Raw genomic sequence first — 23119 nt, 5'->3', positions numbered from 1 at the left:
CCTTCAGCCCAACTCCTTCTTCTTCTTCTTCTTCTTCTTTTCAGTGCTTCTCTGGGAAGTCCACAACCTTTGGGGATAGGTCGGGCTCAGTAATCCCCAAGGTGAAAACCTTGAAGACTAAGTCTCTGCCGAAGGCGGTTAGACCAGCCAAGCCTTCTCTGGCAGGCTCCGCCAGGTCGTCATTGGCCTCCAAGCCTTCAACTTCCTCGGCCAAAGCTACTCCCCTACCCAAGGGGTTGGAGCTAAGACTTCTAAAGCCAGACCGACGGAGTCCGGCTTCGATCAGGAGGCTTTCGCCACTCTTCCCATGCAGAAAATGAGCGAAGTAGTGGACTCCAGACTTCAATCGATGTCCACTCAACTCGCCTCGGGTCTAGAGACATCCGGACAGTCCATCCTGTCTCTGGCCCAAAGATTGCAAACACAGGAGGAATTGGTGGCCGGATTTATCCAGTCCGGAAGCACATCGCAGTCCTTTGTGGTGCCGGACGCATCCAAGCTCCCACCATTTGAGAATAGCAGCCCATGGCAGTTGGCTCTACATGCTCCATTTTCAGAGGGCAGGCTTACAATTGAGGGTTGCGGAACCCGACCCGTGGAAGACTATGAGCTCTTCCCGCTGGGCCTACAATTCCCCTTCCCGGGCTATGCTAGGCTAGCCGAGGAAGCGTTGGTCAGGGTAGACAAGGTCCCGAAAGAGACAGTGATCTACCCTAGAGATCAGGCTCAGTCGGCATGGGTCCGCACCCTTACGGAATGGGAGTGCGTCAACACCAAGTTAACGCCTCACAAAGGTTGCTATACCATGTTCGTAGCGCCGGATAACATCCCGACACCTTGCACATCAAAGATCGCAGAATTGACACTGCAAGCCGGAATGGAGGATAAACCCATGCCTCAGCTAAAAGAGACGGAGGCTACCTCTTTGCTCTTTCCCGGAGATCTGGAGTGTTGGGTTGGCGCTCCGGCAACGTTCACAGTGGGCAAACTCGACCCGGAGTGTGCCTCCACACAATTCAGTGAACGTTTGCCTAGAATTCCGGGTACCATGATAAAGGCGGAATTTGAAGCAAGTTGTAGGCTGAGCAGGTCAATTAACTCAGTCACCACTGCAAAGTTGACAGCTTCTGTCTTTGCAGAGGAGCCTCTATTCCGGGTCCTGGCGAAGTCGCTGCTGCAGGCTTATCAATCAGACCTGTATGATTTCATAGTGGCTAGACGAGCCTGCAGGAAGCATGTCTTTGCTAATGCCTCCATCAGGCATGAGCCTAACAAGCTCATAAAGGCATCGATCTGGGGTGCCAACCTCTTTCCTGAGGACGTGGTTAACAGCGTCCTCAGCGAGGCGGCTAGGGCTAACCAGAACCTTCGTGTCCGCTGGGGACTTCCCTTCAAAAGGAAGTTCGTGAGCCCCGGACCTCAAACCAAAAGTAGGAAGAGGCCTAGGAAGTATCAGCCTTTCCAGACCTCTCAGCCTCAAGCAGTGGTACAGGCAGTTCCTGTCTCCCAAATGAATAAGCCTTCGACATCTAAGGCACAACCACAACAGCAGTTTGTCCTGCTGCAGAGTCAACCGACTCAACAGCCCTCGAGTTCGGCGTTGCCCTAGTGACTTATCCCCAGCCTTTTCAACGCACCTCCTTTGAAACACGGGGCGTTTCGAGGCTATAATAGGCACGCAAGGGGAAGCAGAGCAAGAGGTGCTTACCGGCAGAGAGCTGGCTCTAGAGTTCTCTCAAGAGGCAGAGGCTTCAGAGGAGGCAGAGGAAGTAAGACCTCAACCAGTCAATGAGTCTCTGCGGGTAGGCAGGAGACTGTACCTCTCCCAGGACCATTGGACCTTCAGTACGTGGGCCCACAGTATTGTATCGAAAGGTCTGGGGTGGAGACGGAAAAAAGGGCCTCCTCCACCAGTCAGTTTTCCCGTCGATTCCAAACGACAGACCGTTTCTAAGACCCTATGCCAATTAAAGACCTTTCCTCGAAAAGAAGGCAATAAAGAAAGTCAGTCACCTGAAATTTCAAGGACGTTTGTTCAGTGTACCGAAGAAGGACTCGGACAAACGAAGAGTGATTCTGGACTTGTCCCGTTTCAACTCATACATTCAATGCGACAAGTTCCGCATGCTAACCGTCTTGCAGGTGCGGACCTAACTTCCCCGTGGGGTTGTCACCACCTCTATCAATATTACAGACGCTTACTATCATGTACCGATAGCAAGAAACTTCTCTCCATACCTAGGCTTCAAACTAGGAAAACAAGCTTACTTGTTCAGAGTCATGCCATTCGGGCTCAACATAGTGCCCAGAATATTCACCAAACTAGGAGAGACAGTAGTGCAGGAACTAAGAGCTCAGGGGGTGATGTTAGTAGCTTACTTCTAGACGATCTGGCTCATTTGGGCAACAAAGAACTCCCCAGATTGCCTGAAGCCTTGCCGGGAGGATGGGGGGCTTACGGGTTCAGACAGCTGGGCCCTCTGATGCCTGGTGGGAACTGCTTTCTCGCTGGGCCTTGGTGCCCAGCTTTTGATCCAACGAAATAAGTCAGCCCTTTTTTCTTCTACTAAAAACATTTCATCTTTCTGCCTTTCCTCCCCCTATAAAGTCTAGATTCTATGATGATGACTATTTGGCTTTGGTTTTTTGGACATGATTGTCTAAATCTTGGATGTTGAAGGAGGGTGAGGATTGCGGGCATGCCCACTCACCGTAAAACTCTAGTACCCCTTATGACTAGTCGAGCGAGGGGAAAGTTTAATGTCAAACCCTATCCTCAATGCCTGGGTCTGATCTCGACGGACATCATGACGCCTTAGCACTGGAGATAGGGTGTATCCAGTAATTACCCTAGGACGACCCTAATTAAAGGGATGACCCGTCCTCTAATGTGACTCCATGGTGGGTATGGGGAATATCTGGATGAAGTGCATGTATTTGTTTTAACGTTCTATGGCAACCCCCCCCGCCCCAATTTTCCTGTTATTGTCGGACCCTAATGCTTTTTTGCATCGAAGGACTTGTCCACGGAACCCAAACATCAATTTTCCATGGTCGGTCCCTAGGATCAATGTAGTATCCTTGGGCCGAATGACAGACGGACACAGTTGACAACCCAAAGCAATGCGAGTAAAATATATAACACGCCAGGAAATCTAAACAAAAAGCATCTGGTTCCAGTATTGTCACACTGGAACCATTTGCCATGAAGAAAAATAATAAGTATGAAATAGCTCCTGGGGTCTTTGTATCCAATTCCTTTAATAAATACTTGAATTTGAAGCTAGAAGGTGACAATATAGACATTTTTCAATTGCATAGGGAAATCGTGAAATGTTGTGGCAGACAGCCAAAAAATAACACTGCAGAATGGAAAATATGCTCCCCTTGTAGAAAGCATCTCCCCAGAGGAAAGTATTAAGTTGATGGGATTTGTCAGACCTTGCGGGAGTTACGGTTGAGTGCACTCCCCACTCCAGCCCGAACTCCAGCAAGGGCTTGATTTATGCCCCTCAGTTGATAGCTTTCTCTGAGGAAAGACTTTTAACAGAATTAAAAGACTAGGGTGTAATAAAGGTGGAAAGGATGTCAAAGAAGGTTGATAATAACAGAATACCTCAGCCTACTTTAATATTAACTTTTGACACCTTAAGACTTCTGGAATATGTCTTTGCAGCCTGGTATAGGTTTAAGGTAAAGCAGTACATCCCGAGACCCAGAAGGTGTTTCCATTGCCAGCATTTTGGACACACCCTACTAATAACATGCCGATCCAAATTGCAAGAAAATCCTGCAGTCTGTGTCAACTGTGGAGAGGATGAGCATGGTATGTGCACCAGGGCCGGAACCTAAATGTGTTCACTGTGGTGAGGGACATGCATCATCGTCTCGGCAGTGTGATATATATTTTCTGGGCTCAGCTCGTGTCGCTGCGCGAAATATCCTTTAATCTATTATTTCTAGGTAAATGTACTAACACATACCAGAGAATAATAAAATAAAGAAAAAGGTCAGTATAACTGACTCGCTCACCCTCCAAGAGGGTGTCGGTATGAACACTAGGCGAGTGAGACCACTACCACGAGCCAAATGCCAATAGAAATCTCCCACTACAAAAACCCTCCATGAGGGGAGCCGACCCACAGAGTGAGCAGCTCGTACTACTACTACTCCATCCCATGCTGCCGACTGCTGCGCCTCTGTGGCCATGGTGGCCATCCTTTTCAGTTAGCGCACTCGAGTCACACGTGCCATTTTTTCTCTCTGTGTTTTTTGTGCCCTTTCGTTGGATTTATCTATAATGGAGCGTGCAGCTATCGCAGCAGCTAAGTTAAGTATCAGTATTTATAGTTAGTTGGTTTTTTCCGGCCCTGAGACAGTATTTGCCGTTTTTTAGGTATAAATACGAAAACTCTGGGTCGGAAGCATGGCAGCATGGTTCTGCCTCGTGGTGGGTTCGTTCTTGGTCTCCCATACCTAGAACATCCCCTTATCTATGTACGCTCTATATTATTTATCCGCTTTACTTAGGGTACTGTCTACTCAGGTTTGTCATGCATGCATGTCTTCTACCTTATGCGGTTCTTTATCCACAGACCCTAGTCCCGGCTCTAGTATCGGCCTCTGACTAGCTTTGAGTGGTAGACTGCCTTCGGGTTAGTCGTACACTCCTGGATTTTTTCTCCTACTATATTGCCTTCTTTCTTTTATTTTTATTTAATTATATTATGTATTTTGTTATAGTTAGGTTAGTTAGGCGTCTGGCTTAGCCTAGGTCCTGGCTCATTGAGCCTATACTACCGCATCATCAGTTCGGTTGCTTCCCTATAGCTTCTCTCTGATCAGTTGGTTTTGGCCCAGTGGGCCTATATGCTACCGCTTTTCAGTCAGTTGCTTCCCGATAGCATCTCTCTGATCAGTTGGTTTGTCCTAGGCTTAGTTGTCTTGTTTTGGTCTTACCGCCTCGTGGTCACTACGTGATCACGAGACAGCCAGACGCCTGCCCAGTCACCTTCCCCCCTTCCCGCTCTTCCATAGAGTCGGGGGAGGGTGGGTCGGTCTGCCCATGCTCGCTCCACATACCCGAGCCTGCCTCCCCTCTCTCCCCCCAGGCGGAGGGGCTAGGGAGTCGGGGACAGACCCAGACTGGACTCGACCTCTCCGGCTTCTCGGTCCGGCCGGGTGGTAACGTTGGTGGGGGTACTGGCCTTTCCCCCCCCTCCGTTGCTGCCTTGTCGCTCCGTGCTAGCTCGAGCCTGTATGTCTTCTCGCTCTTTCCCACCTTACTAGGGCTCCTTTCTTGACCGGAGTCCTGGTATCCAGCGGAAAGATGTTAGTCCACCCAGTAGAGTGGACCGGAACATACAGTGGGTCCCTGCTAACCTTACCGTATTGCTGAGTTACTACACTCCGCTACGCACTGGACTTGGTCCGGTTCGTTTGAGTTTTAGTTTAAGTGTTATTAGATTAACTATAGTTTATCTTAAGTACCTTAAACCATCCTCCCCTCCCTTACATGTCTTACCGGATCTCTCCGGGATTATAGCCTATTCAGGCGATTCAGGGAGGGGTTATGCCCAAATTTTTTCCGAGCTCCGGCATGCAACGGAGTTCTTCTGTCCTTTAGCCTGTAAGTGATATTCTTTAAGATACTCATGTGTCTTCCCACTTACAGGCCACCAACTGTGAGCATCCGGGATGCGCCGCCACACTTCAGGACCCATGTGGACACGAAGTTTGCCGGTCCCATGCTCCATGCGCGACTCCGCACGGGACATCCAGGTCTGGTACCATGAGACGTGTACCATATGTTACGATCTGGTGAGCCAGCTTTTAGACGGGGTAAGTATTCCATCTCCGGTAGCTGCTCCGCTTCTGTTTTAGTGCTTAAGTTTTCATCATTCACTTTAACTTAAGGCATCTAAGTTTAAGTTATACTTTAAGTTTTAGTTTTTAAGTAAGATTCTTAAATCTAATCTACGCCCTCTCTTCCAGGCGCCGGCAGTGAGGGATACCGCACTGGCAACCCTGTGGGCCTGGGTCGGCGGTTTTGGGAAGAACGCCGCCAAGGGTATGCCCTACATCCTAGAGAAACGGTTTGGCGGTATTAATCTTCCCCGGAGGCAAGGCGACAGGATACGTCGACCCAGTAAGAGGCGCCCCGACTATCGCCTTCATCTAACAACAGCTGGGCTGCCTCATTAACTGACCAAGACCAGGATATCTCCACGGACGTCGCGACTTTAGATATTAATGTGGAACCTATGGTAGGTGTAGACGACCTGTTGGTCGAGGTAGGTAAGGTGGACACCCAAGGGTCACCCTTGGCGTAACTGTTTCTCTACTCCTGCAACCTCTCCATCCTTCCAAGGCTTACAGGTGATGAATTGTATACTCCTCCTGACGCTTCGGTTAGACCTAAGGTCAAGGGTCAAGCAGTGAAATCCTTGACAAAGACGTCGTCGTCGTCTAAGAAGACGGCTTCGGCTTCATCCTCCTCGCGTAAGTCTCCGGCTGGGAATCCCGGAGCAGACAGGTCTAAAGCTTCTAGCTCCGGCTCTAAGTCCTCGAGGAGTAAATCCTCCAGAGAGAGATCTCGCACTCCGGCAGAGTCACCAGTTCCGCTACCTTGGTTCCGATTCAGAGCCACCCCTCCACCTCCGCAGCAGCTCCGGCGGCTTTGGACTCCAATGCTGGCCTGTTGCAACAGGTGGGCGACCTGTTGGGTCCCTAAAGAGTAGCATGGAACAAATGATCTCTCGGTTGTCGGATAGGATTACTTCCCAAGACTCCATTATAGCCGGACTGAGAGAAGCTCCTCTAGCCTCTCCTCCACTTTCCAATACAAGTGAACTCAGCTTCCTCCGTATGACTCGCTACCTCCGTTCTCGATGAACAACCCATGGAGAGTAGCGTCATACGCCCCCTTCCAAGACGGTCTCATTTCTATACCGGAATTTGGAACTCGAAGGATAGAGGACTTCGAGTTCTACCTGAAGACCTCCAGCCTCCGTTCATAGGCTACGCAGGCTCACGCTTCAGCATGGTTCGGGATGATAGGGTACCAAAGGAGACAGTCCTCTCACGAGGACCAGGCTCAGAGAGAATGGCTCAGTGTTTAGAGGACATGGATTGTTCTAATACCAAGATACAACCTTTTAAGAGTCCCTTTACCATTTTCACAATGGATGAGAGTACCCCGCGCTCCCGTTCCTGACAAAGATCGCGAGGTCTACCATCCCAGCGGCATCCCAGAAGGGGGAACCCATACCTCATTAAAGGAAGCAGATCCCACATCTCCGTTACTCCCCTCGCCGGAGAATTGTGGAAGACTTGCCGAACACCTTCTCAGCTGGCAAACTCAAACAGGACTGTCTATGGAGCAGTTTGGTGAAAGCTACCCAGGCTCCCAGATAGCCTTATTCAGGCTGAGTTTGACGCGAAATAGCGATTAGCCAGATCAATTAACTCTATGGCTATGACCGAGGTAGCAACCATAGCCTATGGCTCAGAACCGCTTTTTAAGCTCATGACCAAATCCCTGACTCAAACGGTACAGTCAGATATGTTTGAGTTGCCACTGCTAGAACGAATTGTAGGAAGCATGTCCTACAAGATGCAACCATTCGGCATGAGCCGAATAGGTTACTTTCGTCTAACATCTGGGGAGCAGATCTCTTCCCAGAAGCTATGGTGAAAGAAGTCCAGGCAGAGGCTACGAGGCTGAACCAGAGCCTTAAGGACCGTTGGGGCCTTACGGCTAAGAGGAGGCAAGACCTAACAGCTAAAGGTAAGGGACAGAGGAAACCCAGGCGTTTCCAACCTTACCAGAAAAAGCAGCCACGCTTTCCTCAGCAAGTTTCCAGCGGTGCCCTTAGTGCAAACAGCCCAACCTTCCACTTCTAAAGCTCAATCACAGCCATTTATGTGATATCCCCTCAGCCTCAGCCCTCCACCTCTTACGCCATCTCTCCAGCTTACAATCAAGCCTTCGAGAGTCAAGCTTCACAGAAGTATGACCGCTCGGGTAAGGGAGGCAGAGGTAAGCGTTCCTTTCGTGGGAGAGGATCGGGAGGCCCCTTTAATAGGGGAAAGCACTTCAGAGGAGGCCGAGGCGGTTACCAGAACCAATGAAGAACTTCAGGTAGAGGGAGGCTGTTTCACTTTCGCCACCGGTGGAACTTCAGCCAATGGGCTCAGAGCATAGTGTCAAAAGGCCTGGGTTGGAGCTGGTTGACGAAACCCACCTCCATCCAGACCTTTTCGTCAACTTCCTTCCAAGGAATTGACAGAGTACGCGGAGGAGGCCTCCTTCAGAAAGGAGCTATGCGAGAGTCAAGAGATTAAAATTTCAAGGTCGCTTGTTCAGCGTGCCAAAGAAAGCTCACAAAAAAGAGGGTAATCTTAGACTTGTCCCGCTTAAACTTAGCCATCCGCTGCGACAAGTTTCAAGATGCTCACGATCTCGCAGGTGCGGACCTTACTTCCCCGTGGGGCCGTCACCACCTCTATCGATCTTACAGACGCCTACTATCATATCCCTATTGCAAGACACTTCCGTCCGTATCTGGGTTTCAAGATAGGTGACCAGACATTCTCCTTCAAGTAGTTCCCTTCGGACTCAACGTGGCACCCAGGGTGTTCACGAAGCTAGCGGAAGTGGTAGTGCAACAACTCAGATCACAAGGGATTATTGTAGTAGCGTATCTCGACGATTGGTTGATCTGGGCTTCAACAGTCGAGGAATGCAACAAGAGCTACATGAAAGTTATTCAGTTCCTGGAATATCTAGGCTTCAAGATAACCGGACAAGTCAAGACTCACTCCAGAGTCAAACTTTCAGTGGCTGGGCATTCATGGAATCTATCCTCCCATACTCTGTCGATTCATCAGCCAAAAGAAAGAATAGCGAAGTCAGTCAAGCAATTTCTAAGTCACAAACTGGCGTCAAGGAGATTCAGGAAAGGATCCTGGGTTTCTCTCCAGTTTGCATCAGTGACAAACGTCTTAAGAAAGCCAAACTGAAAGACCTAACCAGAATCTGGCGCTCACGAGCAAATGTCAGGTCCAGGGACAAACTATCCTCAGTCCCTCTGATTCTAAGAATCGAACTTCGGCCGTGGGCGAAAGTCAAGAATTTGTCAGTGTCAGTACCTCTTCAGTTCCCCTCCACCAGGGATCACCATCCACACAGACGCGTCCTTAAGCGGTTGGGGAGGGTATTCCCCAGGTCAAAAAGGTTTCAAGGAACTTGGTCACCTCAGTTCCGTCGTTCCATATAAACGTACTGGAGCAATGGCAGTGTTTCTTGACTCTAAAAAGGTTGCGCCCACCAAAGTACTCCCACATAAAGCTAGTCCTGGACAGCGCAGTGGTAGTACATTGTATAAACAGAGGAGGCTCCAAGTCACGTCATCTAAATCATGTCATGGTAGCCATCTTCTCCCTGGCAGACAAGTTCAGTTGGCATCTCTCCTCCACCCACATAGCTGGAGTGAGAAACGTCATAGCAGAGCGCTATCCCGATCATTGCCCCTAGAGTCGGAATGGTCACTGGACAACAGTTCGTTCCAATGGATCCTTCAAAGAGTTCCAGGGCTACAGGTGGATCTCTTCGCATCTCAAGCGAACCACAAACTACCGTGTTATGTAGCCCCCAACCTGGACCCTCTGGCCCTATGCCACGGACGCCCTGGCTCTAGACTGGAACAACTGGAAGAAGATTTATGTCTTCCCTCCAGTGAATCTTCTCATGAAAGTTTTAAACAAACTCAGGACATTCAAGGGTCAAGTGGCTCTAGTAGCCCCAGACTGGCCGAAGAGCAATTGGTATCCCCTAATTCTGGAACTGGGCCTTCGCCCTCTTCGGATCCCCATCCCAGGCTCTCCCAGTCAGTACAAACGAAGACTGTGTTCGCTTCCTCAGGGATTCTCAAAACCCTAACTTTATGATTTCATGAAGTTTGCGGCAAAAAGAGTGCGAATATTGACCCTCAGAATATTCTCTTCTTGGAATCCGATAAAAGGGATTCACTTTGAGACAGTATGATGCTGCTGTCAAAAAGTTAGCAATCTTCCTGAGAGAATCAGATATTAGAATCATGACAGTTAATTCAGCTATATCCTTTTTTTCAAGATCCCTATTTGAAAAAGGTTTAGCAGCTAGCACGATTACGACAAACAAGTCAGCCTTGAAAAAGATATTTCAATTTGGGTTCAACATAGATTTGACGGATTCCTACTTCTCGTCTATTCCTAAGGCATGTGCTAGACTTCGACCTTCTGTAAGGCCTACGTCAGTTTCATGGTTCTTAAACGATGTTCTAAAACTGGCTTCAGAAACAATAAGACATAATGACACTGCTCGTTTATAATGCTCTTAAGAAAAACCCATATTTTTATTAAGCTTAGCTTCGGGAGCAAGAATTCAGAACTGTCGGCTCTATCCAGAGATCCGGATCATATTCAATTCCTTCCCACAGGGGAAGTCCTACTTTCTCCGGAACGTAGCTTTTTTAGCAAAGAATGAAGATCCTTTGATGAGGTGGGAACCTTGGAAGGTACTACCCCTTCCACAAGATGTATCTCTTTGCCCAGTTTCAACCTTACGAGCCTTTCTGTCCAGGACCTCCTCATCCTCATCGGGTCCCCTCTTTAGGAGGGAAAAAGGTGGAACTTTATCCATTAAAGGCATCAGGCAACAATCCTGTACTTTATTAAGCAAGCCAATCCTGACTCTTTCCCGAAAGCACATGATGTCAGGGCAGTAGCCACCTCAATTAATTATTTCCAACATTATGAACTTCGATGAGTTGAAAAGTATACCGGATGGAAATCGCCGACAGTGTTCAAACGTCATTACCTTAAGTCCTTGGAAGCTCTGAAATTTTCAGCAGTAGCAGCGGGTAACATAGTTTCCCCTGACTCTAGCTAATCTGTATAGAAGATTCAGTCCTCCTTTCTACCTGCCTCACCCAACAGTTCGTCTATTCCTGCCTTGTTCATTTACATTCACGTTGTGTCTTAGCTGCTTTTATGATGTTGTAGTGGGTGCCCCTTATTTTTTTGCTAGGGGACACTCACGGATGATTATAGATATTGATCTCATGGATGTTTATCCCCTTATTTTTATGCTAGGGGATATCATCCTATTTATAATGGTTTACGGGTTTTGTATATTAAGTCATATACATTCCTTTATATATTATCATTGTTTGATTGATTTGTCATTTGATTTTATTAATTGCTATAATATTTTTGATACATGCCTTTACACAGTTACCATTTTGATACATGTAAGCCATTTACCTCTGTATATGTAAATTACCTTATGTTAAGAAGACATGATTAGAATTAAGTGTAATTTAAGCATATTTCTATTTTATATCACTGTGTATATGTATCTTTTTAGCAATTATATTCTTTTATATTTATTTTATCTTTTATTTGAGACCTATTCTGATTTATTTTATTACTTTTGTTTACAATCTTGTGCTATTTCTCTGTACGATTTCGCGCAGCGACACGAGCTGAGCCCAGAAAAGGGTGGATTTTGACGTAAGGAAAAATCTATTTTCTGGGCGATTGGCTCGTGTCGCCAGAAACGAAATCCCACCCTACCCATCCCTTCGCCCAAGATTGTCTGCTAACTTCAGGATGGCCACCAGAGGCGCAGCAGTCGGCAGCATGGGATGGAGTAGTAGTAGTACGAGCTGCTCACTCTGTGGGGTCGGCTCCCTCATGGAGGGTTTTTGTAGTGGAGATTTCTATTGGCATTTGGCTCGTGTAGTGGTCTCACTCGCCTAGTGTTCATACCGACACCCTCTTGGAGGGTGAGCGAGTCAGTTATACTGACCTTTTTCTTTATTTTATTTATTCTCTGGTATGTGTTAGTACTTTATTTACCCTAGAATAATAGATTAAAGGATATTTCGCTGGCGACACGAGCCAATCGCCCAGAAATAGATTTTTCCTTACGTCAAAATCCCTTTACTCGAATAGGAAATCCAAGCCATTAAGAGTAATAGAAAGAACAACATTTAAGGAAGCACGAGAGAGAGCCAAAGCAAAGATTGTAAGACCCGTCTAAGTTTTGCTACTGTAGTACTTAAGAAACCAAAGAAAAGAGACAAATAAAAAACCCAAGTTAGGAGCACAAAGGTAGAATCAAATAAAGAATCATTAAAGAGACAGCTAACTGAATCATTAGAGTCAATTGATGATGAGAAAGTAAAGACAAGGTTTTCTAGAACCAACAAGAAAGGCCCAAGTATGGAATTAGAAAAAATTGAAGTGCCAGTTGAGATACACCCTCCACCATCTGCCTCATTGGAGGCAAGGCCAGTGGTTGCTGGTCTGGTGCCAGCTTCTGTTGATACCAACTCCTCTTTGGAGAACAAACCAGCAGATGCTGGTCCCCTGGTGCCAGTCATCGCTGGTACTTCTACCTCATTAGAGGCAGAGCTGGCAACCGCCAGCAATACAAAGACTCTTGAGGTGGTCTCTTTAGAGAACACCTCTGCTTTCTCCGTCTCGACAGAGATGGAGAGTGAAGAAACTAAAAATCCCTTCAGTGTCAAGGACACTGAAGGAAAAGATGTTGGCTCTATGAAGGCAATAACTCCACCCAAGAGGCCAACAAAACCTTCCATTAAAATGCCTCCCCCTTGTAGGAAAAAGAGCTCTCCCAATCTTGTCAAAAGGAACCATAATATTGGTCCTAAACATAAATAAATTCACTTCCATTATTCAATGGAATTGTCAGGCACTGCGAGCAAAGTATGAGGAAGTCAAGCTTTTGATCTATGAGCACTCCCCTGTAGGGTTATGTTTGCAGGAGACCATGCTAGGTGAATATACACCTTGTCCTAGGGAATATGTTCACTATAGAACTAAATTTGATTTAGAGGTGGGAAATCATGGTGGATCCCTCATCTACATCCATCGAGATGTGCCACACTACCAAGTGAAACTAAATACTCCACTTCAAGCTGTGGCTGTAAGAATTAATTTAAAAAGGAAATATACTTTATGTTCCCTTTACATTCCACCCAGTAGCCATGTCTCCCAGGAGAACTTGATATACTTGATGCAGCAACTACCAGAGCCATTTCTTCTACTTGGTGACTTCAATAGTAGATATCTATTGTGGGGAGATGTAACATCAAATCAAAAAGGGAATATGATGGCATCTTTAATAGAAAATGAAGATATAGGTCCTCTTAATACTGGAGAACCTACCCATTACCACATTCAGACAGGCACCATCTCCTGCATCGACCTTTCAATATGTAGCTCCAACTGCAGTGTTGATTTTAGTTGGAGAACAAGTGATGACTGGCATACCAGTGACCATTTTCCCAATTGTGATTGACACCAATGATGGTCCACCTATCCCGAGATCACCACGGTGGTGCTTGGAGAAAGCAAATTGGAGAAAATACAAAGATTTGAGTGAGTTGGAGGGGGATGCAAAAGATTTCCCAAGTGTAGATGATGCCATTGATCTACTCAATGGAACATTACATACTGCAGGTCTACACTCGATTCCTCGAACTAAAGAACTATTCAGGAGGCGGCCAGTACCATGGTGGTCAGAAGACCTAAGGTTTTTACACTGAGCTACCAGGTCATCATTGACCAGGTGCCGTAGACATCGCACCTTGGACAATGTCATAATTTACAAACTGTGTAGGGCACGATTTCGAAAAGCCACGAAAGCTGCCAGAAGACAAGCATGGGCCGGATATGTATCCTCTATTAACAGCAGAACACCAGTCTGTAGTATTTGGAAGAAAATAAGAAAAATTCAGGGTAAATTTACAACCAATCCTCCTCCAGTACTTAAATTGAATAATAATCATGTTACTGATGCCACAGAAATTAGTGATATGTTTTCTGAACACTTTGCTCGAGTCTGAAAAATCAGATAGTTCCCCAGGACATCATTTCAGAATGATGGAAGAACAACAGGTACTTGACTTTTCATCAAACAAAGCTGAATCATATAATATGCCTTTTTCTGAAAGGGAATTTGACTCTGCTTTAGCTAGGAGCAAGAACACTGCCCCTGGTCCAGATGAGATTCCTTATGAAATGTTTAAACACATTTCAAGGAACACAAAACTTTTTACAATAAGTATTATCAATAGAATATGGGATGAAAGCAGCTACCCTACCATATGGGAATTAACCTACCATGTTACCATTCCTTAAGCCTGGAAAAGATCCTCTCTGTGCAGCAAGTTACCGCCCCATTGCTTTAACATGTTGTTTATGTAAATTGATGGAAAAAATGGTAAATGTAAGACTGATGTGGTATCTAGAGCACAACAATAGTCTAACGCCCTCTCAGCGTGGTTTTCGAAAAATGCACTCTTCGAAAAATGCACTCCACCCTGGACATCTTACTGCAACTCGAAGCCTCTGTCTGTGAAGCCTTTGCCTCCAAGCAACACCATGTGACAGTTTTTTGATATAGAAAAGGCATATGACACTGCTTGGAGACATGGGATGCTGAAGACTATGCATAATAGTGGTCTACGAGGGAAATTACCTATATTTGTGAAATCCTTTTTACATCGTAGGTATTTTAAAGTTAAAGTTGGCAGTACTTTATCAGAGAAAAAGTGCCAAGAAGAAGGTGTTCCCACCCCAGGGTAGTGTTCTCAGTGTAACTTTTTGCTCTGGCCATAACAGTTGTTCAGCTGTCATTCCAAGAGAGGTTTTAAAGACATGTTTGTGGATGACTTTTCAATATCATGCTGCCACCCGATGACTGTAGCATAAAGAGCTACAATTAACATAAATAAAGTAGTAAGTTGGGCTGAGAAACGGGTTTTAAAATCTCTATAGCAAGACTACTGCTGTCCACTTCTGTCGGATCAGGGGAGTGCATCCTGATCCAGACCTCTATTTGTATGGCCGTAGATCCCATGTGTAGAACAAGCACATTTCTTAGGCCTAGTTTTTGACAGTAGATTGACTTGGGTCCCCATATCAAACATATAAAAGCAAAGAGCCTAGAAGCTCTACACATCTTGAAGGTGCTTTCTCACACCAGTTGGGGAGCTGATAGAAATCTTTTACTAAAGCTTCATAAATCCTTAATCTTGTCAAAGCTGTCATATGGTTGTGAAGTTTATTCTTCAGCCTCCTCATCTAACTTAAGAATTTTAGATTCAGTGCATCATTCAGGTATTCGTATAGCCACAGGAGCTTTCCGTTCGTCACCAATACCTAGTATGCTAGTTGATGCAGGAGAGATGCCCCTTGAACTCTATCGCCAGTCATCATTACTTCGGTACTGGTTTAGAGTGCAAAGACTCCCCAAATCTCTGGCATTTGCTGTGGCAAATAGAAATATTTTTAATGGTTTTACGAAAGTCATCCAAGGTATCCCACTCCTTTTAGCATATAGAATTAAAAATATTTTTAGAGGATACGAATATTAAAAAATTTCCCATTGTCCCCTTTGTGTATCCCAGTACTCCTGTCTGGAGGTTACCTGATGTGAAATTCTGCAGGTACTTCAATGGAGCAAAGTCCAATGCTGGCGTTGGATATGGAGTTTTTAGCGAATCTTTTAACCGAAGAGGTGCACTTCCTTCTGTTGCCTCAAACTTTACAGCTGAATTTTATGGCATCCTAATAGCACTGGAACATATTACAACACTCCCAGTGTGTAGCTTTACAATATTTTGTGACTCCAAAAGTGCCCTACAGTCCCTGGAAGTCTTTAATACTGATCATCCCTTGGTGTTGAAGATCTTGCAGTGGATTTTCTTGCACCAAAATAGAGGCAGCATTGTTTCATTTTGTTGGGTTCCTGGCCATGTGAACATATCGGGAAATGAAGAGGCAGACAAGCTAGCCAAATCAGCAGCGCAAACTTTAGTACCGAGAAAATGCCCTGTTCCATATCGTGATACATTCTTTGATATATGGAAATCTGTCCAGCATTTATGGGCACTTCAGTGGGACACAGTAGGCCCCAACAAAATGAAAGAAATTACTAGACAGACACACCCTTGGAAATATGACCTAATACCAAGGAAGGGGAGGTGTTTGTATTGTGTAGATTACGTATTGGCCATACGCGTTTAACTCACGGCTATCTGATGGATGGGGAGAATGAGCCCTTCTGTGACGATTGCTTAGTTCTGCTGACTGTTAGGCATTTGCTGGTTGAGTGTCCCAGTCTAGTGGAACTTAGGAATCGTTTTTTAGCTTATAGTAGTGAAGCAGGTGGTAATTATAGCATGGCAAAACTGTTGGGAGAAAGCATGTGTGCTAATAACGTTATCTCTTTTATCAAAGAAGCTGGTCTTCTCAAATATATCTTGACAGCTGTGCTGTCTTAGTATATACTTTCTTTCCCCTTTTTTTGTTTTATTGCTATTTATTCAGATTAATTAACAATTCTTTTTATTAGAATTTTATTTGATCAGAATTTTATTCTTATTTTTATCAAATTTATTTTATTTTTTTTAAATCAAATTTATATGTATCTCTTTTAAAAAAATAAAACTTATGATATATTAAACAAGATTTTAAATAAAGTTAAAAGATCACACTTAGTATTCGGCGTCGGTGACCCTGGTAGTTGTGACGCCAGAAAACCCACAATCAATCAATCAATCAGTCATTTGGGCAACCAACGACGAGGAATGTCGCAAGGCAACAGCCAAAGTAATAAAATTCCTAGAATACCTGGGTTTCCAGGTAAACAAGGAAAAGTCCCGTGTCATTCCGGCGTCTCGCTTTCAATGGTTGGGAATTCAATGGGACCTAACCACACACAAACTATCTTTTCCGCCATTGAAGTGCAGAGAGATAGCGAAAGCTACAAGACAATTCCTCAAGAACAAACGGGCTTCTTGTCGTACCCAAGAGAGAATCTTAGGTTCACTTCAGTTTGCTTCAATAACAGATGTTCTGTTGAAAGCCAGACTGAAGGATATCAATCGGGTATGGCGGAAAAAGAGCCAACAAGTTCAGAGACAAAATCTCCTTGATTCCGCCAATACTAAGGAAAAGACTCCGCCCATGGACGTAAGTCCTTGGCGAGGCTCCCTTTCCAAATCAGGTGCCACTACAATTTCCCCCTCCCGCCGTCTTTGAATAGTCACACCGGACGCATCTCTGAGCGGATGGGGGGGCCTACTCTCAGTACAATAGAAGGTTCAAGGAATGGTGGTCGACAACATTCCGCCAGTTCCACATCAACGTACTAGAGGCAATGGCCATTTTTCTTTTTCTGACCTGAAACGACTAGCTCCGCCAGGAACATTCATATCAGACTAGTCTCGGACAGCGCAGTGATAGTTTTTTTGCATAAACAGAGGAGGGCTCCAAGTCGAGCCCAAATAAATCATGTATGATTGCAATCTTTTCGTTGGCAATGAAACATCATTGGCACCTGTCAGCCACTCACCTGGCAGGAGTACGGAATGTCATCACGGACTCACTGTCCAGGACAACTCATCTGGAGTCGGAGTGGTCCTTGGACACAAAATCATTCAATTGGATTTACCAACAAATCCCGGGCCTTCAGTTAGACCTGTTCGCCATGGAGTCCAATCACAAACTTCCGTGTTATGTGTTATGTGGCTCCCAATCTGGATCCTAAAAATGGCTCTTCGCCACCGCCATGCTATGTCCATAGACTGGAGCAATGGCATGCCAGACTGGACAATTGGAGAAAGATTTACCTATTTCCGCCAATAAACCTCTTGCTGAAAGTTCTACACAAACTCAGATCTTTCAGAGGTACATTGTAGCACCCAACTGGCCGAAGAGCAATTGGTTTCCTCTTCTACTAGAGTTGAAACTCCGTCCAGACGGATTCCCAACCCAAAACTGACTCAAATAGTACAAACTCAGACTGTGTCAGCTTCCTCAAGAATTCTGAATGCCCTAACTTTATGGACTTCATGAAGTTTGCGGCACAGAAGGATGCTAGTATTCACCCACTAAACACCCTGTTCATGGAGTCGGACAAAAGAGAATCAACACTCAGGCAGTATGATTCCGGCAGTAAGGAAGCTAGCCATCTTTCTAAAAGAATCAGATGTCCAAAGATGACTACGAATCTGACAATTTCATTTTTTAGAACTCTGTTTCGAAAAAAGGCCTAGCTGCTAGTACCATTACTACGACTAAATCTGCTTTGAGAAGATATTTCAGTTTGGCTTTTTAATATTGATTTAATAACAGATTCGTACTTCTCGTCTATCCCTAGAGCATGTGCTCGTCTGAGACTGGTAAACCGCCCTCACATGGTCTCCTGGTTTTTAAATGACGTACTCAGGTTGGCTTCAGATACTGATAACGAATCATGCTCATATATAACCCTTCTCAGGAAAAACATTATTTTTTAATGAGTCTGGCCTCAGGCGCCAGAATATCTGAAACTGTCGGCTCTCTTCTAGAGAACCAAATTATATTGATTTCCTCCCGTCAGGAGAAGTTCTGCTCTCTCCAGATCGGAAATTCTTAGCAAAGAATGAAGACCCACAAAACAGGTGGTCTCCATAAGAAGATTGCCCCTCTTCCACAGGAACCATCATTATGTCGTATTATTACACTAAAATCTTATCTAGCAGAACTTCTAAAAGTCTTCAGATCCCTTTTTCTTTTTATTAGAGCAGAATTGGTGGAACCATTTCCCTTGAAGGCCATCATACGAACAAATTTTTCTTTATTTTTATTAAACAAGCCAATCCGGCGGATTCAGTTCCCTCATGTCCATGATCATTCCAGGCAGGTGGGCCTTACCTCCAGTTAATTATTTTCATCATATGAACTTGGAGGATCTTAAAAAATATACGGGTTGGAAATCCCCGACAGTATTTAAATGCCACTATCTGAAAACTTTAGAGGCCCTTAAATATTCGGCAGTGGCTGCAGGGAACATTGTCTCCCCTGATCGTACTCACTCTCACCTACCTGCCTCGCTTGTAATCCCTGCCGTTCTGCCTTTTGTTCCGGACTGGATTGCTCATCAACCCACTCCTGTACATGTACATACTTCATTAATATGTTTGTTTTTATGTTCATTACCTGTTGTTCCTAGTGATAGTATGGATTTGGTCATATTAGGTGCTTTTTTACCATTTGTAATTTGTTATCCTTACCTTGGTTATTAAAACAATAATTTTAAGGAATTTTTATTTTCTTTTCATATAAATTTTTGTTTACATTTATTTCCAAGCTTGTATGGCCAATTCTCTGTTATTATTTTCACTGGCCGACACGGTCGAGCCCAGAAAAGGGATTTTGACAAAGGAAAAATCTATTTCTGGGGAAGACCTGTGTCGGCCCAGTGAAACCCATCCCTCTCTTTCCTTTTCCCCCACCCTTTAGCTGGCCCAAGCTTGGGTGCTATTTCAGGAATGAGGGTTCTTGGCAGAGGTAGTAGTAGCGAGCGGAAGGTAGAAGTTGTAACGGCACCTCTCTAGAGGGGAATTTTGAGAGAGGAGACATCTAATTGGCAAAGTATCTGTGATAGTGGTTTCCACTCACCCCTGTGCTATACCTATGGAGGAGTTATGGAGTTCCATTTGACAAAGTCTGTGTGTGTGAGAGAGAGAGAGAGAGAGAGAGAGAGAGGGTGTAATTACTGTATGGATAGTTAACGACTGTATTGGCTGTTAGTGAGTTCTGGCTGGGTTGTCTGCTGGTAGAGATCAGAGTTCTGAGTTTTTTTGAGTCAGTCTTTTAGTCAGAGCTGTGGAGATGGTAGTGTTAGCAGTCTGGCGAAGGCATTGGCGATTTTTTGTTTGAGTTGTGTTTTGTTTATTTGTTTTTGTTTGTTGTTAAGTTGGTGTTGTTTGCTTAGAGTTGTTGTGCCTGTGCTGTTGTCTTTGTTGTTGTTAGTGTAGTTGGTGGGTGTGTTGCCTTTATTTGTGTTGGTAGTTGTTTGTGCATTGGTCTTTTGTTATGTTGTTAAGTTTTTGTTGTTATGTGTGAGGTTGTGGTTGTGTTCCTTGGTTGTTTGCTGTGTTGTTAGGTTGTGGTTATGTGTGAGGTTGTGTTGTGTTCCTTGGTTGCTTTGCTGTGTTGTTAGGTTGTGCGTTGTGTTCCTTGGTTGTTGAATTGTTTGTTGTAGTCCTTGTTTTTGTTTGTGTATCTCTTGACCTCGACCACACGGCAGGGTTAAGCCCGGAATATCTAGTGGTAAGACTGTGTGTTGTTTTTGTTTTTGTTTTTGTTTTTGTTAGGTAGGTTAATTGCTGCTTGTATTTGTTGTGTAAAGAAGAAAGTGTGACTGAGGGTGTATTTTGGCAGCTGGAGTGATTAGGTTAATGTGGGGGGGGGGGGTTGGGGGGGGGGGATTTTGCCAGCTTGTTTTTTTCAGCTTGTGATTCTGCCACATACCGACATCCTATGAGGTGAGCGAGCTGGAGGTAGTAACTCTGGCATTCCATATGGCTTTTTTCTCTGGTATATTTAGCATTTATTTATACCTAGAAATGGGTGCTATAGGGACATTTCACTGGGCGACACAGGTCTTCCCCCAGAAATAGATTTTTCCTTTGTCAAAATCCCTTTTATATCACTCAAAAGGAGAATATTTGGTGGTTAAGACTGCATCAGATTCCAAATCCCATTTTTTCATATTTTTTACTCTCCACTTTGGTATAAAACCCATATTTTACATCCAATTTTCTCAGTACAGGCAGTAGTTATTTTGAAAATACTATCTTAGTTTTACAAGTGAGCAACAGAAGCCAGTTTACAGATTTACCTTTATTGTTACTACAATACATTTTGGTACTTCCTAAATATGAGTAAAATATGCCAGCTGACAATATTTTCTTCTATCAACAGAGTTTGCGAGGGAAAAGCTGAATTTTTCTTCTGGCCTTCTGTCATATACTGTTGTTGAAATTTTTTATATTTATATATATAAACTGCTTGTTTCATACTGATGGAAAACTATTACCCTACTTTTGTATAAAAAGATATTATAGGAAGGAATGATAATTTTACTTTACTTCCTTTTATTTGTAGATCAATTTTTTATGAATTTCTAAAGAACCTTTACTACTACATACTTGAATATTAAAAGCTACTACCAAAGTTATTAATAAGCGCTGTACCTACTCATAAGCACTGTACATTCAGGGAACAAAAGACAATTTTTTTTTTTAAACAGAAGGCAGCGCTCCTACTCATATTGCTAGATTTACTCATTATGTTCTCAGATTAGTTTTTGGGATGCCTGTGTTCATGTATGCAATATATGCAATATTTTCTTCTTTACTATATGTGATATAACAGCAATTATGTATATTGTTAAAGTTGTCTTTAATTAGTATATACTATACAAATTCAATGTTAAAATAAGTATGTATTTTATGCAGTATATTGGGATAAGAACTTTATTTGTTATTAATAATTTTAATGACCTTTTGCTTTCTTTGGGATGGATATTGCAGTGATTACCTGTTGTGGTCGTGTTATTGTGGAAATAAAAGCTTGTGGTGGAGTTGGGAGTGGGAAAATAAATGTAGTAAACTAAATAAACTTACACATAAGAGCGAAGTGCTGTGATGTATGACTAAATCTAAAATATGTTAAGATAATCAATGCTGGATTTTCTTTTTGTAATGTGAAGGCCTCCCATTAATATTTTGAACTCTGTGAAAATGAAGCAAAGTATTCCTTTGGAAATGGGGCAGTGATTTACAGGAGTTTGCTGCAGATCTCTAGAAACCGTCAAGCGAGTAAGTGAAGTCTAGAGGTCATGTAGTAAGGAGTAAATTATCCCAAGAAAGACCCAGGAGGAGATTAATTTTTTGGCAAAAAAATTGCTTTGAACTCACAGAGGGAAAATGACCATTTACTAAACCAACAGTTAAGCTCAGTCATAAGTTGCCCTTTCTTTCTTTTTATTTTCACTTGATAAAAAAATGAATGAAAGAATAATTGTACCAAGAATCAAGGAGAGATTGTTAAAGCTTTCAAGATTTAGTGATATTTTGTAACAATTGCTGCAGGAGTTTGATATAATTTGATATTGATATTCTACATAACAGTTAGGGTTTCTAGCAATACATAATGTATTTCCAAACTTGAGCTTTATTAGTTTTACTCAAGAAAATCTCCCAAATTAAAATATGAAGATAAGTTACAGCCTTCATATGAAATGATAAGTACTAATTTACTAAATAATTTATATCTTTGCATCAAATGAGATTTTGACAAGTATATGAAGCGTAGTTGAATATGAAACTGGAATATTATTTTATATCAGACACTAACAGATATACTTTTATCAGTGTTTATAACTTTATTCAAAACCTTTGAATTCTTTTGAGGTATAAGACACCTCTAAGGTGTGACGACTCACTGATGATGTGCATGATTTACATCATTCCTTCAAAACATATTTATACTGAAATTTTTACTATATCTTGTGCCCTAAGGCTTAATTTATGCAAAACCACTGCTGCTACTTTAGTAAGTCAGGATTGGCTCACTACACCAAGATTGACTTAAGAGAACACTTGTTCCGGTACAATATACAAACCTTTCGGTCCTTTTACAATAGGAAGGTAACGGTCGTAAGCTTCGAACAAGGGAGTTCGGTAGTTAACTGCTCGTCCGACAGTGCGCGCGCCGCGCGACTGGGAGGTGAAGAATCTCTTTTGTTTTTGGCCGTGTTGGTGGAGGACGTGTTCGTTATCGCTCTCTGCCCGCTTCATCGTCGTATTCTTTGCTTTTGTTGTGAATGTTTCAACTTAGTTTGTCAGTGTTTGAAAGTGAATTGTAATTACGTACTGTCTTTTTCATCTTTTATTAAATTTTTTTATGGATCATCGGACATGGAGCTATCACCGCGCCCCCCATCAACCGTAGATGTACCCGTGGGTGGAGGGCCGCAAGTGTGGGGTCTTCCGCTCTTTCCGAAGATTGATCCTCATTTGCGCTCGGTGCTGAGGGCGGGAATGCTCTCGGCCCGAGCCTTGTATTTTTTGGGTGAAAGTGAAAATCGTAAGTGCAGTGTTTGTTTTCATTTTCATTTATTTTCATGCCCTTTGCGCTCGGTGCCGAGGGTGCGAATGCTCTCGGCCCAAGCCTTGTATTTTTTGTGTGAAAATGAAAGTGAAAT

General features: G+C 43.9%; 1 protein-coding gene across 1 annotated transcript in view; it reads left to right on the top strand.

Moving 5' to 3' along the window:
* LOC135219468 (spermatogenesis-defective protein 39 homolog) overlaps nucleotides 1-22408 on the top strand; it is a gene marked incomplete in the record, with an annotated part of 246008 nt that extends 223600 nt beyond the window's left edge. The window contains 1 exon segment of the mRNA XM_064256266.1: nucleotides 20833-22408. Coding sequence (XP_064112336.1) covers nucleotides 20833-20853 — 21 coding nt within the window.
* Between the last annotated feature and the right edge of the window lie 711 nt (nucleotides 22409-23119).

The sequence above is a fragment of the Macrobrachium nipponense genome, chromosome 1 (assembly GCF_015104395.2).
Source record: "Macrobrachium nipponense isolate FS-2020 chromosome 1, ASM1510439v2, whole genome shotgun sequence".
In the NCBI taxonomy this organism is placed as follows: Eukaryota; Metazoa; Arthropoda; class Malacostraca; order Decapoda; family Palaemonidae; genus Macrobrachium; species Macrobrachium nipponense.
Note: the sequence above shows the minus strand (reverse complement) of the source record. Positions and strands in the feature narration are given on the sequence as shown.